We start from the raw sequence: 17,500 nt of genomic DNA on the forward strand, positions 1-17,500 counted from the left end.
ATGTCATACCTTTTAGTGGTTAATAAATCCAATGTGAAATGTGATTACTTTAGTATCCTTAACTAGCATTGAAAAAGGGAATCCATAATTCTCTAATTAACCAGTTCCCATGCTTTTAAAATAATTGTTCTGTTCCAGAACAGTATATAGATCACTTTTGTTCACGGTTCTGATTCTGTTCCTTGAAAAATGTCGTTATTTTCTGGTTTTCTCCTCCCTCAACCGGTTCCAGCCCCTGTCTCTAATGCGGGATTAGTAGTGAAGGGATAGTGGGTGAAATAATAAGAAATTACAGTCATTAAAGGAAAGATTGTCATGGTGTTGAAGTGTGTTAAATGTCTCCAAGCCTGTGTCCCAATTGGCTCCTTAAATGGCACACTATTCCCAAAGGGCTCTGCTAACAAGTAGTGCACTATATAGGGAATAGGGTGCCATTTGGGGCGAGGACGCAGTGTTGATGGCCATTAATCTGAAAATTGCACATTTTTGCCTCCATCTGTCGGTATGAACTGACTGAGGACTCCATAGTGCCCTTTTTGTCTTGGTCGACTTTGATCCCCCAGCCCCCCGGCCCCCCGGGCCATTTTCTTCTCAGGACCGGCTGGTCCGTCCCCTATACTGTTCCCCCTGCAGCCAGCTGAGCCCCTGATGAGTACAGTAAAGGAGTAACTTAAAGTGTTATTAGTGGGGCCTCAGAAACAATGAGGAAGCAGAAACAATATGCTCTGTAGTAGTCTGACTGGTTAACTCTGGTATAGAAGACCTCTTGTTATCCACAGATCTATAGAAGACTGTTTGTGCGGGGAAGATAATGGGTTTTGCCCCTGTTACTAAGTCGAGGGTCTCTGGTCTTCTGTTGGTATTTGGACGTTTGCAGACCCTTATTAAGTTTGTCACTCCTCTGAAAGATGCAGAGCATTTCTTATGCCTGTTAGCGGCAAATTAAATGACAGTGTTCTCAGGTTTTGAATACATCCTGGAGGTTGTCATTAAACGTGTCCCAAATGGCAACCTATTCCCTTTCCAGTGCACTACTATGACCATGACCCATAGGGTATTAGTGCACTACAAAGGCAGTTGGGTGTCATGAGGGACTCTGATAATTATCTATGAGGTAACCTTCCATTCTTACTGAATCTACCTCAAGGCTAAGTGGTGGTGAGATGACACCCCTCAAGGCTAAGTGGTGGTGAGGTGACACCCCTCAAGGCTAAGTGGTGGTGAGGTGACACCCCTCAAGGCTAAGTGGTGGTGAGGTGACACCCCTCAAGGCTAAGTGGTGGTGAGGTGACACCCCTCAAGGCTAAGTGGTGGTGAGGTGACACCCCTCAAGGCTAAGTGGTGGTGAGGTGACACCCCTCAAGGCTAAGTGGTGGTGAGGTGACACCCCATAGCGTGTTCATACTGCAATGTAAAACTCTGTATTCACAGAAAAGGCTTTTAGTGTAAAAAAATATATATAAAAAAATGGTGTTTGATGTCTGTTAATTGAAGTTGATTTTAAAGCAGTAAATTGTGTGGATGCTCCTTTAATTAAAAAAAGTCCAGAGTAAATATTAATAATGTAAAGTTATTTTTGACACTCAGTAAGTCTGGTAATATTGTGTTGTTTCTCTTAAGAAAAGTGTAACATTTTTCAAACAACTCAGATATTTCAGTTTTTATCCATTTATTCTGCTACATCTCTCTCTCTCTATATATAGTATACAGATATATACAGTATATATGTACTGAGTCTGTACATAGTCAAAGATTTCCTTAATTTTGGGTCATCCACAGTAGTCAGGTGTTCTGCTACTGTGTACTCTCTGTTTAGGGCCAAATAGCATTCTAGTTTGCTAAAAAAAAATATATATATATATATATTTCTAATATGTCAAGTAATTATCTTTTTTTTCTCATGACTTGGTTGGGTCTAATTGTGTTGCTGTCCTGGGGCTCTGTGGGGTGTGTTTGTGTTTGTGAACAGAGCCCCAGGACCAGCTTGCTTAGAGGACTCTTCTCCAGGTTCATCTCTCTGTAGGTGATGGCTTTGTTTTGTGGAAGGTTTGGGAATCGTTTCCTTTTAGGTGGTTATAGAATTTAGTGTCTCTTTTCTGGATTTTCTTCTGCTCTGCATTCATTATTTGGTGTTTTACGTTGTACACGGAGGATATTTTTGCAGAATTCTGCATGCAGAGTCTCAATTTGGTGTTTGTCCTATTTTATGAATTCTTGGTTGGTGAACGGACCCTAGACCTCACAACCATAAATGGCAATGGGCTCTATGACTGATTCAAGTATTTTTAGCCAGATCCTAATTGGTATGTTGAATTTTATGTTCCTTTTGATGGCGTAGAAGGCCCTTCTTGCCTTGTCTCTCAGATCGTTCACAGCTTTGTGGAAGTTACCTGTGGCGCTGATGTTTCAGCCAAGGTTTGTATCGTGTTTTGTGTGCTGTAGGGCAACGGTGTCTAGATGGAATTTGTATTTGTGGTCCTGGCAACTGGACCTTTTTTGGAACACCATTACTTTTGTCTTATTGGAATTTACTGTCAGGACCCGCATCTGGCGGAATCTGTGCAGAAGAGCTAGGTGCTGCTGTAGGCCCTCCTTGGTTGGGGACAGAAGCACCAGATCATCAGTAGACATTTGACTTCTGATTCTAGTAGGGTGAGGCCGGGTGCTACAGACTGTTCTAGTGCCCGCGCCAATTCGTTGATATACAGTATATCCCAAAGTGAGTACACCCCTCACATGTTTGTAAATATTTGAGTATAGAAAAAATAACTCAACACACAGCCATTAATGTCTAAACTGCTGGCAACAAAAGTGAGTACACCCCTAACTGGAAATGGCTAATTGGGCGCAACATGAATGGCTGTGTGTTGAGTTATTTTGAGGGGACAGCTAAATTACACTGTTATACAAGCTGTACACTCACTACTTTACATTGTAGCAAAGTGTCATTTCTTCAGTGTTGTCACATGAAAAGGAATACTCAAATATTTACAAAAATGTGAGGGGTGTACTCACTTTTGTGATATACTGTATATGTTGAAGAGGGTGGGGCTTAAGCTGCATCCCTGTCTCACCCCACGGCCCCATTGAATGAAATGTGTGTGTTTTCTGCCAATTTTAACCGCACACTTGTTGTTTGTATACATTGATTTTATAATGTTTTCCCCCAACACCACTCTCCATCAATTTGTATAGCAGACCCTCATGCCAAATTGAGTTGAAAGCTTTTTTTAATTAAAGAAAAACATGAGAAGATTTTGCCTTTGTTTTGGTTTGTTTGTTTGTCAATTATGTTGGGTGAATATGGGTGAATATGTGGTCTGTCGTACGGTGATTTGATAAAAAGCCAATTTGACATTTGCTCAGTACATTGTTTTCGCTGTGGAAATGTACAAGTCTGCTGTTAATGATAATGCAGAGGATTTTCCCAAGATTGCTGTTGATGCATATTCCAGGGTAGTTAATGGGGTAAAATCTGTCTCCACTTTTGTGGATTGTGGCGATCAGTCCTACGTATGTTCCAAATATTGGGGAAGATTCCAGAGCTGAGGATGGTGTTAAAGAGTTTAAGGTCTGTATATTTTATCATTTCATTTAGGATACCATCAATCCCAGTTGGGGGGTTTGTATTTTAGTTTATTTTAGTTTGTAATTCATATAAGGTAATTGGAGAATCCAGTGGGTCTTTAATAGTTGATTCTAAGATTCCTGATATGTAATGCTAGTAAAAATTCCCTGTCTTAGGTCAGTTAGGATCACCACTTTATTTTTAAAATGTGAAATGTCAGAATAATAGTAGAATGAATGATTTATTTCAGCTTTTATTGCTTTCATCACATTCCCAGTGGGTCAGAAGTTTACATACACTCAATTAGTATTTGGTAGCATTGCCTTTAAATTGTTTAATTTGGGTCAAACGTTTTGGGTAGCCTTCCACAAGCTTCCCACAATAAGTTGGGTGAATTTTGACCCATTTCTCTTGACAGAGCTAGTGTAACTGAGTCAGGTTAGTAGGCCTCCTTGCTCACACACGCATTTTCAGCTTCACACAAACATTTTCTATGGGATTGAGGTCAGGGCTTTGTGATGGCCACTCCAATACCTTTACTTTGTTGTCTGTAAGCCATTTTGCCACAACTTTGGAAGTATGCTTGGGGTCATTGTCCATTTGGAAGACCCATTTGCGACCAAGCTTTAACTTCCTGACTGATGTCTTGAGATGTTGCTTCAATATATCCACATAATTGTCCTGCCTCATGATGCCATCTATTTTGTGAAGTGCACCAGTCCCTCCTGCAGCAAAGTGTCCCATAGTGTCTAGTGTTGATTTTGTTGTGGTTTAGGCCCCAGAGTGAGCAAAGCATGTTGAGGTGGGCTGAGATCTGAGGTGGGCTGTTAGGTTGTGGTTGTAGTCCGGGTCTGGGGTGGGCTGTTAGGTTGTGGTGTTGTGGTTGTAGTACGGGTCTGGGGTGGGCTGTTAGGTTGTGGTGTTGTGGTTGTAGTCCGGGTCTGGGGTGGGCTGTTGGGTTGTGGTGTTGTGGTTGTAGTCCGGGTCTGAGGTGGGCTGTTAGGTTGTGGTGTTGTGGTTGTAGTCCGAGTCTGGGGTGGGCTGTTAGGTTGTGGTGTTGTGGTTGTAGTCCGGGTCTGGGGTGGGCTGTTGGGTTGTGGTGTTGTGGTTGTAGTCCGGGTCTGAGGTGGGCTGTTAGGTTGTGGTTGTAGTCCGGGTCTGGGGTGGGCTGTTAGGTTGTGGTGTTGTGGTTGTAGTACGGGTCTGGGGTGGGCTGTTAGGTTGTGGTGTTGTGGTTGTAGTCCGGGTCTGGGGTGGGCTGTTAGGTTGTGGTGTTGTGGTTGTAGTCCGGGTCTGGGGTGGGCTGTTAGGTTGTGGTGTTGTGGTTGTAGTCCGGGTCTGAGGTGGGCTGTTCTGCTGGCTTCTCTGGGGGAGTGTCCTGTTCTCTGTTACATCTCACCTCCTCCTTCACTGCTGTTAGCTGTGCCTGTGTTCCCCTGTTAGCTGGGCTGTGTGTTCCCCTGTTAGCTGGGCTGTGTGTTCCCCCGTTAGCTGGGCTGTGTGTTCCCCTGTTAGCTGGGGTGTGTGTTCCCCTGTTAGCTGGGCTGTGTGTTCCCCTGTTAGCTGGGCTGTGTGTTCCCCCGTTAGCTGGGCTGTGTGTTCCCCTGTTAGCTGTGAGAGCTGCTCATCATCACCACACATCTCTATGGGGGAAACAAGAGGATAGAAAGCCAAAGGCCAACACAGTTGTGCAGATATTTTCTGTGTCCCAATTGGCACCCTATTCGCTATGTTGTGCACTACACTTGATCAGGACCCTGTAGGTCAGATTCTGTAGGCCGGATTCTGTAGGTCAGATTCTTTAGGCCGGATTCTGTAAGTCAGAATCTGTAGGCCGGATTCTGTAGTCCGGATTCTCTAGGTCGGATTCTGTAGGTCGGATTCTGTAGGCCGGTTTCTGTAGGCCTGATTCTGTAGGCCAGATTCTGTAGGCCTGATTCTGTAGGCCGGATTCTGTAGGCCGGATTCTGTAGGCCGGATTCTGTAGGCCGGATTCTGTAGGCCGGATTCTGTAGGCCGGATTCTGTAGGCCGGATTCTGTAGGCCGGATTCTGTAGGCTGGATTCTGTAGGCTGGATTCTGTAGGCCTGATTCTGTAGGCCGGTTTCTGTAGGCTGGATTCTGTAGGCCTGATTCTGTAGGCCGGATTCTGTAGGCTGGATTCTGTAGGCCGGATTCTGTAGGCCTGATTCTGTAGACCTGATTCTGTAGGCCGGTTTCTGTAGGCTGGATTCTGTAGGTCGGATTCTGTAGGCTGGATTCTGTAGGCTGGATTCTGTAGGCTGGATTCTGTAGGCTGGATTCTGTAGGCCGGATTCTGTAGGCCAGATTCTGTAGGCCGGATTCTGTAGGCTGGATTCTGTAGGCCGGATTCTGTAGGCTGGATTCTGTAGGCCGGATTCTGTAGGCCGGATTCTGTAGGCCAGATTCTGTAGGCTGGATTCTGTAGGTCGGATTCTGTAGGCCAGATTCTGTAGGTCGGATTCTGTAGGCCGGATTCTGTAGGCCAGATTCTGTAGGCTGGATTCTGTAGGTCGGATTCTGTAGGCCAGATTCTGTAGGTCAGATTCTGTAGGTCGGATTCTGTAGGCCAGATTCTGTAGGTCGGATTCTGTAGGCCGGATTCTGTTGTGTTTGTTCTGTGGTTCTGTGTTTGTTTTTCTCTGTGTGTTCAGGTCAGGGTGAGGTAGGATGAGGTTTTGGGGTGCTAACTCAACACAGTGCATGCTGGGACTGTTAGCATGTGGCCCAAATGGCCTTTTATAGTGCAATACCATTGACAAGGACCCATCATTTTTCTTCGGATTGGGCAGGGTTACTCTGGTCTGCTTATTGCTCCAGCCACCCCGACCAGTGAGAAGTTTCAGTCAGGGGCACCCCCTGTGCGTGGTGGGGCAGCATGGTGGTGGTGGGTGGGGGGGGGGCAATAAGCAGATCATGGTTGCTTTCCCCTGTTCAGGTGTTGCATTCATCAACCAATGGTTGCTTTCCCCTGCTCAGACGTTGCATTCATCAACCAATGGTTGCTTTCCCCTGCTCAGACGTTGCATTCATCATCCAAAGGTTGCGTGACACGACTGTGTCATTGACTGACAGACTGCTATAACATATGATGTGGTTGGCTGATACTTAAAATACCAACCCAGGAGATCTGTCTGACGCCAGCGACGTCTAAGCAGAGGAAGGTTGATTTATGACCATCACCCTAGTACTGCCTCCCCAGTGGCAGGAAGTGACATCACCAAAAAACACAAACTATAGGCCCACAACACTTAGTTCTCCTAGTCTCCCATACACAGGCCATAACTAAAACCGTCTCGAATCTGCTTCTGGTATGACTCTGCTTCTGGTTTGACTCTGCTTCTGGGTTGACTCTGCATCTGGTTTGACTCTGCATCTGGTTTGACTCTGCATCTGGTTTGACTCTGCATCTGGTTTGACTCTGCATCTGGTTTGACTCTACTTCTAGTTTGACTCTGCTTCTGGTTTGACTCTGCATCTGGTTTGACTCTGCATCTGGTTTGACTCTGCATCTGGTTTGACTCTGCATCTGGTTTGACTCTACTTCTAGTTTGACTCTGCTTCTGGTTTGACTCTGCATCTGGTTTGACTCTGCATCTGGTTTGACTATGCTTCTGGTTTGACTCTGCTTCTGGTTTGACTCTGCTTCTAGTTTGACTCTGCTTCTGGTTTGAATCTGCTTCTGGTTTGACTCTGCTTCTGGTTTGACTCTGCATCTGGTTTGACTCTGCTTCTGGTTTGACTCTGCATCTGGTTTGACTCTGCTTCTGGTTTGACTCTGCATCTGGTTTGACTCTGCTTCTGGTTTGACTCTGCTTCTGGTTTGACTCTGCTTCTGGTTTGACTCTGCTTCTGGTTTGACTCTGCATCTGGTTTGACTCTACTTCTAGTTTGACTCTGCATCTGGTTTGCCTCTGCATCTGGTTTGACTCTGCTTCTGGTTTGACTCTGCTTATAGTTTGACTCTGCTTCTGGTTTTGACTCTGCATCTGGTTTGAATCTGCTTCTAGTTTGACTCTGCATCTGGTTTGACTCTGCTTCTGGTTTGACTCTGCTTCTGGTTTGACTCTGCTTCTGGTTTGAATCTGCTTCTAGTTTGACTCTGCATCTGGTTTGACTCTGCTTCTGGTTTGACTCTGCTTCTGGTTTGACTCTGCTTCTGGTTTGACTCTGCTTATGGTTTGACTCTGCTTCTGGTTTGACTCTGCATCTGGTTTGACTCTGCTTCTGGTTTGACTCTGCTTATAGTTTGACTCTGCTTCTGGTTTGACTCTGCATCTGGTTTGAATCTGCTTCTAGTTTGACTCTGCATCTGGTTTGACTCTGCTTCTGTTTTGACTGCTTCTGGTCTGACTCTGCTTCTGGTTTGAATCTGCTTCTAGTTTGACTCTGCATCTGGTTTGACTCTGCTTCTGGTTTGACTCTGCTTCTGGTTTGACTCTGCTTCTGGTTTGACTCTGCTTATAGTTTGACTCTGCTTCTGGTTTGACTCTGCTTCTGGTTTGACTCTGCTTATAGTTTGACTCTGCTTCTGGTTTGACTCTGCATCTGGTTTGACTCTGCTTCTGGTATGACTCTGCATCTGGTTTGACTCTGCATCTGGTTTGACTCTACTTCTAGTTTGACTCTGCATCTGGTTTGACTCTGCATCTGGTTTGACTCTGCATCTGGTTTGACTCTGCATCTGGTTTGACTCTACTTCTAGTTTGACTCTGCTTCTGGTTTGACTCTGCATCTGGTTTGACTCTGCATCTGGTTTGACTATGCTTCTGGTTTGACTCTGCTTCTGGTTTGACTCTGCTTCTAGTTTGACTCTGCTTCTGGTTTGAATCTGCTTCTGGTTTGACTCTGCTTCTGGTTTGACTCTGCATCTGGTTTGACTCTGCTTCTGGTTTGACTCTGCATCTGGTTTGACTCTGCTTCTGGTTTGACTCTGCATCTGGTTTGAATCTGCTTCTGGTATGACTCTGCTTCTGGTTTGAATCTGCTTCTGGTTTGACTCTGCTTCTGGTTTGACTCTGCATCTGGTTTGACTCTACTTCTAGTTTGACTCTGCATCTGGTTTGCCTCTGCATCTGGTTTGACTCTGCTTCTGGTTTGACTCTGCTTATAGTTTGACTCTGCTTCTGGTTTTGACTCTGCATCTGGTTTGAATCTGCTTCTAGTTTGACTCTGCATCTGGTTTGACTCTGCTTCTGGTTTGACTCTGCTTCTGGTTTGACTCTGCTTCTGGTTTGAATCTGCTTCTAGTTTGACTCTGCATCTGGTTTGACTCTGCTTCTGGTTTGACTCTGCTTCTGGTTTGACTCTGCTTCTGGTTTGACTCTGCTTCTGGTTTGACTCTGCTTCTGGTTTGACTCTGCATCTGGTTTGACTCTGCTTCTGGTTTGACTCTGCTTATAGTTTGACTCTGCTTCTGGTTTGACTCTGCATCTGGTTTGAATCTGCTTCTAGTTTGACTCTGCATCTGGTTTGACTCTGCTTCTGTTTTGACTGCTTCTGGTCTGACTCTGCTTCTGGTTTGAATCTGCTTCTAGTTTGACTCTGCATCTGGTTTGACTCTGCTTCTGGTTTGACTCTGCTTCTGGTTTGACTCTGCTTCTGGTTTGACTCTGCTTATAGTTTGACTCTGCTTCTGGTTTGACTCTGCTTCTGGTTTGACTCTGCTTATAGTTTGACTCTGCTTCTAGTTTGACTCTGCATCTGGTTTGACTCTGCTTCTGGTATGACTCTGCTTCTGGTTTGACTCTGCATCTGGTTTGACTCTGCATCTGGTTTGACTCAAAAAAAGGGCTTTATAAAATAATTATGACTGATTGTTTCATAACAAGTCCTCTTCTCTCTTTCTCCTCAGACTTCTCCTCGGCTGTGAGAGCTCCAGTGGGTGCCTGTGAGTGAGTGACACCCTCCATCGATCCCTCCATCCCTCCGTAATGCTGCTGTTGTGTGTGACCTGGCTTGGCCTCGTGTCCCTGGGTTGGGACCAGGGCTGTTCAGCCATCAGCACTACCAGAGCCCAGGGAGGCCTCAGGGGACACGTGCAGAGGGACCGCAGGAACATCAGACCCAACATCATCCTCATCATGACCGACGATCAGGACACAGAGCTCGGTAAGAATAATGGACGGACCCCCCTGGAGCTCTGGAGGTGGTCCAGCAGCTATGTGTTGTCAGAGCTTCCTCTGTTTGAATCAGGTTTACCCCCCTTCTCTTTCTATTTCTACATCTTCTCTCTCTCCCCCTCTCTCCCTCCTTCCTTCTCTCATGCCCTCCCCCTCTATCTTTCTCTCTCCCCCCTCTCTCTCTCTCTCTCTCTCTCGCCCCCACTCTCTCTCTCGCTCTCTCTCTCTCTTTCTACCTCTCTCTCTTTCTGAGAAAAGCTCCAATTATAGTCTGACTGCTGTGTTTACCCACAGGGAAATCTAATATTGCAATCCTCTTCTCTGAGAGAAATGATCCCTCACACTGTCTCTCACTACCGAGCAGTAGTTTGAAAACACTGTGAAGGAAAATATACAAACAGAACTGTCTAAAGTCAGGGAGGCCATTTTTAAAACTGAGTCAATAAGTTTCCATCCAATTGGCACTAGATTTTCATGCTAATGTTCTAGAATCCACATAAAGGAAATGATGTGCGCCACTGATGCATTCCTACCAAACTGACTTGCTGGGGATAAAAAAAAAACCAGTGAGTGATGACATAGTGCACACAAAATGTACTTTTTCACTTATGTTTTCGCACACCGAATAAAACTCTAAAGTTCAATGGGTTTCCAATGTATTTTCAACTCTACGTGTAGTTTTGTAGCCAAAACTGTTGCATTGAATAGCAAATGTGCCTACTCTGGTCTTGGCACAGTGAGCTTTAGCCAACAGCTCACAGATTCACTCATTCTAGTCTAAATGTTTTTTTGGAATATATGTTGGTTAACAGTCATATACAATACAACACAATAATACAATGTGGACCCATTGGATATCACTTGGCCGTATGAATTAAAACGCTCCTCGATGGTAAACACAATAACACATACAATGATTAAAAGGCAAGACACAATTACAAAACAACCATAAATACATTAATTTAAATTGATAAAATACATCCATTTATATTGATAAAATACATTAATTTAAATTGATAAAATACATTAATTTAAATTGATAAAATACATTAATTTAAATTGATAAAATACATTAATTTAAATTGATAAAATACATTAATTTAAATTGATAAAATACATTAATTTAAATTGATAAAATACATTAATTTAAATTGATAAAATACATTAATTTAAATTGATAAAATACATTCATTTATATTGATAAAATACATTCATTTATATTGATAAAATACATTCATTTATATTGATAAAATACATTAATTTATTTCCTAATAAGTGTCACTATTCACTGCACTTCTCCCTAACCTTAAAAATCAACCATATTCATTTCACATTAAAACAATCTATTAATTGCACATCATACCGATCCTTCAAATCAATACACCTGACCGGCAGTATAAATCAATACACCTGACCAGCAGTATAACAGGCAGTCGAGCATCAATCCTCATGTCACCAGAATGATACCGTTGTGTTTGTAACAGGCAGTCGAGCATCAATCATCATGTCACCAGAATGATACCCTTGTGTTTGTAACAGGCAGTCGAGCATCAATCATCATGTCACCAGAATGATACCCTTGTGTTTGTAACAGGCAGTCGAGCATCAATCCTCATGTCACCAGAATGATACCGTTGTGTTTGTAACAGGCAGTCGAGCATCAATCATCATGTCACCAGAATGATACCCTTGTGTTTGTAACAGGCAGTCGAGCATCAATCATCATGTCACCAGAATGATACCCTTGTGTTTGTAACAGGCAGTCGAGCATCAATCATCATGTCACCAGCTCATCACTGTGCTCTTTCACCAGCCTGTAAAGTTCATCATCATGTATTTAATCTGTAGCCTCATGGTTTCCCCCATCTTTAGTGGGAGGACCACACATCACTTATGTTACGGTTTGCATATGGTGAAGGAGAGTCGGACCAAACTGCAGCGTGTAGATTGCGATCCATGTTTAATCAAATAAATGTAACACGAATCAATACAAAAAACACTACAAAACAATAAATGAAACGAAAACCGAAAACAGCCTATACTTGTGTCAACTAACATCGAACAAGGACATCAAGACACTCAGGACAATCACCCACAATACAACCAAAGAATATGGCTGCCTAAATATGGTTCCCAATCAGAGACAACGATAAACACCTGCCTCTGATTGAGAACCACTTCAGACAGCCATAGACTTACCTAGAACACCCCACTAAGCTACAATCCCAATACATACACACCACATACAAAAACCCATGTCACACCCTGGCCTGACCAAATAAATGAAGATAAACACACAATACTTCGACCGGGGCGTGACAACTTAACTCCAAGTTCACTTCCATGTGATGGTTATTATCTCAATATTTGCGCATAACGACATTTAAGCTGTAATTTCTCCCATAGTTAATTTTACACAAAAATATCCCTCGTGGAACGAACAAATTATCCTTCTGCATTTTATTTTTAAATACCGAAACTTCCTGTTTCCATCACAGATGTCAAAAAAATATATAATACGGTTTGACTGGATTGAACTGTGGAAGGAAACTCAGTTAATTAGACAATTTGTCAAGACTGCAATGAATTCAACTAATTATCAGCGCCAGGAGAGAGCAACAGGGCATTGAAGATAATAATTGTTATTTTATTTCACATCCTCTCCATCCTCCTTCTACTCCTTTCCATCCTCCTCCCTCTCCCTCTCCCTCCTCATCCTCTCCATCCTCCTTCTACTCCTTTCCATCCTCCTCCCTCTCCCTCCTCCTCTCCATCATCCTCCTCACTCTTCATCATCTTCCTCCTCTCCATCCTCCTCATCATCATCATCCTCTTCCTCCTCTCCATCCTCCTTCTACTCCTTTCCATCCTCCTCCCTCTCCCTCTCCCTCCTCCTCCTCTCCATCATCCTCCTCCTCTTCATCATCTTCCTCCTCTCCATCCTCCTCATCATCATCATCCTCTTCCTCCTCTCCATCCTCCTTCTACTCCTTTCCATCCTCCTCCCTCTCCCTCTCCCTCCTCATCCTCTCCATCCTCCTTCTACTCCTTTCCATCCTCCTCCCTCTCCCTCCTCCTCTCCATCATCCTCCTCACTCTTCATCATCTTCCTCCTCTCCATCCTCCTCATCATCATCATCATCCTCTTCCTCCTCTCCATCATCCTCCACCTCTTCATCCTCTTCCCCCTCTCCATCCTCCTCATCATCATCCTCCTCTCTATCATCCTCCTCCTCTTCATCCTCTTCCTCCTCTCCATCCTCCTCTCCATCCTCCTCCTCCTCTCCACCCTCCTCCTCCTCTCCACCCTCCTCCTCCTCCTCTCCAGGTTCTCTCCAGGTGATGAATAAGACTCGTAAGATAATGGAGAATGGAGGCACCTCATTCATCAACGCCTTTGTGACCACGCCCATGTGCTGTCCGTCTCGCTCGTCCATGCTGACAGGGAGGTATGTTCACAATCACAACACGTACACCAACAACGAGAACTGTTCTTCGCCGTCCTGGCAGGCCCAGCACGAACCACGCTCCTTCGCTGTCTACCTCAACAACACGGGATACAGGACAGGTGAGAGCATTATGGAACTTTTCTAGCGTCTACTGTTACAATACGGAACATGTAGTGTCCTCTACCCTGTGTCCCCCGTGTCCCCATGTCAAACTGTGTCCCCCGTGTCCCCATGTCAAACTGTGTCCCCTGTGGTAAAGGTTTCCCCATTCAGACGTAACAGAGAAAAATGAGCTCCACCTTTACACCACCTACCTCCTAGGAACCAGGTAACAGGAACTGTCTGTTGACTTTAGTACCAGGAACTGGTACTAGAGCAACAGACAGTTCCTGGTACTAAAGTCAACAGACAGTTCCTGGTACTAGAGTCAACAGACAGTTCCTGGTACTAGAGTCAACAGACAGTTCCTGGTACTAGAGTCAACAGACAGTTCCTGGTACTAGAGTCAACAGACAGTTCCTGGTACTAGAGTCAACAGACAGTTCCTGTTTCAAGAGTCAACAGACAGTTCCTGGTACTAAAGTCAACAGACAGTTCCTGGTACTAGAGCAACAGACAGTTCCTGGTACTAAAGTCAACAGACAGTTCCTGGTACTAGAGTCAACAGACAGTTCCTGTTTCAAGAGTCAACAGACAGTTCCTGGTACTAGAGTCAACAGACAGTTCCTGGTACTAGAGCAACAGACAGTTCCTGGTACTAGAGTCAACAGACAGTTCCTGTTTCAAGAGTCAACAGACAGTTCCTGGTACTAAAGTCAACAGACAGTTCCTGGTACTAGAGTCAACAGACAGTTCCTGGTACTAAAGTCAACAGACAGTTCCTGGTACTAGAGTCAACAGACAGTTCCTGGTACTAGAGTCAACAGACAGTTCCTGGTACTAGAGTCAACAGACAGTTCCTGGTACTAGAGTCAAAAGACAGTTCCTGGTACTAAAGTCAACAGACAGTTCCTGGTACTAGAGTCAACAGACAGTTCCTGGTACTAGAGTCAACAGACAGTTCCTGGTACTAAAGTCAACAGACAGTTCCTGGTACTAGAGTCAACAGACAGTTCCTGGTACTAAAGTCAACAGACAGTTCCTGGTACTAAAGTCAACAGACAGTTCCTGGTACTAAAGTCAACAGACAGTTCCTGGTACTAAAGTCAACAGACAGTTCCTGGTACTAGAGTCAACAGACAGTTCCTGGTACTAAAGTCAACAGACAGTTCCTGGTACTAGAGTCAACAGACAGTTCCTGGTACTAGAGTCAACAGACAGTTCCTGGTAGAGTCAACAGACAGTTCCTGGTAGAGTCAACAGACAGTTCCTGGTACTAAAGTCAACAGACAGTTCCTGGTACTAAAGTCAACAGACAGTTCCTGGTACTAGAGTCAACAGACAGTTCCTGGTACTAAAGTCAACAGACAGTTCCTGGTACTAGAGTCAACAGACAGTTCCTGGTACTAGAGTCAACAGACAGTTCCTGGTACTAGAGTCAACAGACAGTTCCTGGTACTAGAGTCAACAGACAGTTCCTGGTACTAGAGTCAACAGACAGTTCCTGGTACTAGAGTCAACAGACAGTTCCTGGTACTAAAGTCAACAGACAGTTCCTGGTACTAGAGTCAACAGACAGTTCCTGGTACTAGAGTCAACAGACAGTTCCTGGTAGAGTCAACAGACAGTTCCTGGTACTAGAGTCAACAGACAGTTCCTGGTACTAGAGTCAACAGACAGTTCCTGGTACTAGAGTCAACAGACAGTTCCTGGTACTAGAGTCAACAGACAGTTCCTGGTACTAGAGTCAACAGACAGTTCCTGGTACTAGAGTCAACAGACAGTTCCTGGTACTAGAGTCAACAGACAGTTCCTGGTAGAGTCAACAGACAGTTCCTGGTACTAGAGTCAACAGACAGTTCCTGGTACCTGGCTCCTAAGGAAGAGGTTTAATTACAGTGTCAGGATCAGGGAAAGAGAAAATACGGCCATGTTTTTAAAGACAAGACATTTTCCTGACATGATCCTCCTGCCATTCCGTACTTTTAACAGTTTGTGTGAAAAGCCAAAGGAAAATTTGCACATTAAGGTTTTTTCTAACTCTTAATTCTCTCTCTGTCTCCTCTCGTCCTCTCCGCAGCGTTCTTTGGGAAGTATCTGAACGAGTACAACGGTAGCTACGTCCCTCCCGGGTGGCGTGAATGGGTGGGGCTCATCAAAAACTCTCGCTTTTATAATTACACCGTCTGTCGGAACGGTTACAAGGAGAAACACGGCGTGGAGTATTCCAAGGTAGGTCTGGTCTCTACCCGCAGGGAGTCTATACCCGCAGGGAGTCTATACCCGCAGGGAGTGTGTCTGGTCTCTACCCGCAGGGAGTCTATACCCGCAGGGAGTCTATACCCGCAGGGAGTGTGTCTGGTCTCTACCCGCAGGGAGTCTATACCCGCAGGGAGTCTATACCCGCAGGGAGTGTGTCTGGTCTCTACCCGCAGGGAGTGTGTCTGGTCTATACCCACAGGGAGTCTCTACCCGCAGGGAGTGTGTCTGGTCTATACCCACAGGGAGTGTGTCTGGTCTATACCCACAGGGAGTCTCTACCCGCAGGGAGTGTGTCTGGTCTATACCCACAGGGAGTGTGTCTGGTCTCTACCCACAGGGAGTGTGTCTGGTCTATACCCACAGGGAGTCTCTACCCGCAGGGAGTGTGTCTGGTCTATACCCACAGGGAGTGTGTCTGGTCTATACCCACAGGGAGTCTCTACCCACAGGGAGTGTGTCTGGTCTCTACCCGCAGGGAGTGTGTCTGGTCTCTACCCGCAGGGAGTGTGTCTGGTCTATACCCACAGGGAGTGTGTCTGGTCTCTACCCGCAGGGAGTGTGTCTGGTCTATACCCGCAGGTAGTGTGTCTGGTCTCTACCCGCAGGGAGTGTGTCTGGTCTCTACCCGCAGGGAGTGTGTCTGGTCTATACCCGCAGGGAGTGTGTCTGGTCTCTACCCGCAGGGAGTGTGTCTGGTCTCTACCCGCAGGGAGTGTGTCTGGTCTATACCCGCAGGAGTGTGTCTGGTCTCTACCCGCAGGGAGTGTGTCTGGTCTCTACCCGCAGGGAGTGTGTCTGGTCTCTACCCACAGGGAGTGTGTCTGGTCTCTACCCGCAGGGAGTCTATACCCGCAGGGAGTCTATACCCGCAGGGAGTGTGTCTGGTCTCTACCCGCAGGGAGTGTGTCTGGTCTCTACCCGCAGGGAGTGTGTCTGGTCTATACCCGCAGGGAGTGTGTCTGGTCTCTACCCGCAGGGAGTGTGTCTGGTCTCTACCCGCAGGGAGTGTGTCTGGTCTCTACCCGCAGGGAGTGTGTCTGGTCTCTACCCGCAGGGAGTGTGTCTGGTCTATACCCGCAGGGAGTCTATACCCGCAGGGAGTATGTCTGGTCTCTACCCGCAGGGAGTGTGTCTGGTCTCTACCCGCAGGGAGTGTGTCTGGTCTATACCCGCAGGGAGTGTGTCTGGTCTCTACCCGCAGGGAGTGTGTCTGGTCTCTACCCGCAGGGAGTGTGTCTCATCACCGACTATGTGGGGTCTCTACCCGCAGGGAGTGTGTCTGGTCTCTACCCGCAGGGAGTGTGTCTGGTCTATACCCGCAGGGAGTGTGTCTGGTCTCTACCCGCAGGGAGTGTGTCTGGTCTCTACCCGCAGGGAGTGTGTCTGGTCTCTTCCCGCAGGGAGTGTGTCTGGTCTCTACCCGCAGGGAGTCTATACCCGCAGGGAGTCTATACCCGCAGGGAGTGTGTCTGATCTCTAGGAGTCTCTACCCGCAGGGAGTCTATACCCGCAGGGAGTCTCTACCCGCAGGGAGTGTGTCTGGTCTCTACCCGCAGGGAGTGTGTCTGGTCTCTACCCGCAGGGAGTGTGTCTGGTCTATACCCGCAGGGAGTCTATACCCGCAGGGAGTGTGTCTGGTCTCTACCCGCAGGGAGTGTGTCTGGTCTCTACCCGCAGGGAGTGTGTCTGGTCTCTACCCGCAGGGAGTGTGTCTGGTCTCTACCCGCAGGGAGTCTCTACCCGCAGGGAGTCTCTACCCGCAGGGAGTCTCTACCCGCAGGGAGTCTATACCCGCAGGGAGTGTGTCTGGTCTCTACCCGCAGGGAGTCTCTACCCGCAGGGAGTCTATACCCGCAGGGAGTCTCTACCCGCAGGGAGTCTATACCCGCAGGGAGACTATACCCGCAGGGAGTGTGTCTGGTCTATATTCCAAGGTAGGTCTGGTCTCTACCCACAGGGAGTCTATACCCGCAGGGAGT

General features: G+C 46.2%; 1 protein-coding gene across 2 annotated transcripts in view; it reads left to right on the forward strand.

Annotated features, from left to right (window-relative positions):
* Positions 1 to 17,500, forward strand: part of LOC118380729 (extracellular sulfatase Sulf-1-like) — a 111,934-nt gene that overhangs the window by 12,063 nt on the left and 82,371 nt on the right. For both annotated transcript variants that reach the window (XM_052484026.1, XM_052484025.1), the window contains exons 2-4: positions 9,444 to 9,700; positions 13,040 to 13,279; positions 15,340 to 15,491. In XM_052484026.1, coding sequence (XP_052339986.1) covers positions 9,523 to 9,700; positions 13,040 to 13,279; positions 15,340 to 15,491 — 570 coding nt within the window. In that variant the 5' untranslated portion in view covers positions 9,444 to 9,522. The remainder of the gene's footprint in view (positions 1 to 9,443; positions 9,701 to 13,039; positions 13,280 to 15,339; positions 15,492 to 17,500) is intronic.

The sequence above is a fragment of the Oncorhynchus keta genome, chromosome 28 (genome assembly GCF_023373465.1).
Source record: "Oncorhynchus keta strain PuntledgeMale-10-30-2019 chromosome 28, Oket_V2, whole genome shotgun sequence".
Lineage (NCBI taxonomy): Eukaryota > Metazoa > Chordata > Actinopteri > Salmoniformes > Salmonidae > Oncorhynchus > Oncorhynchus keta.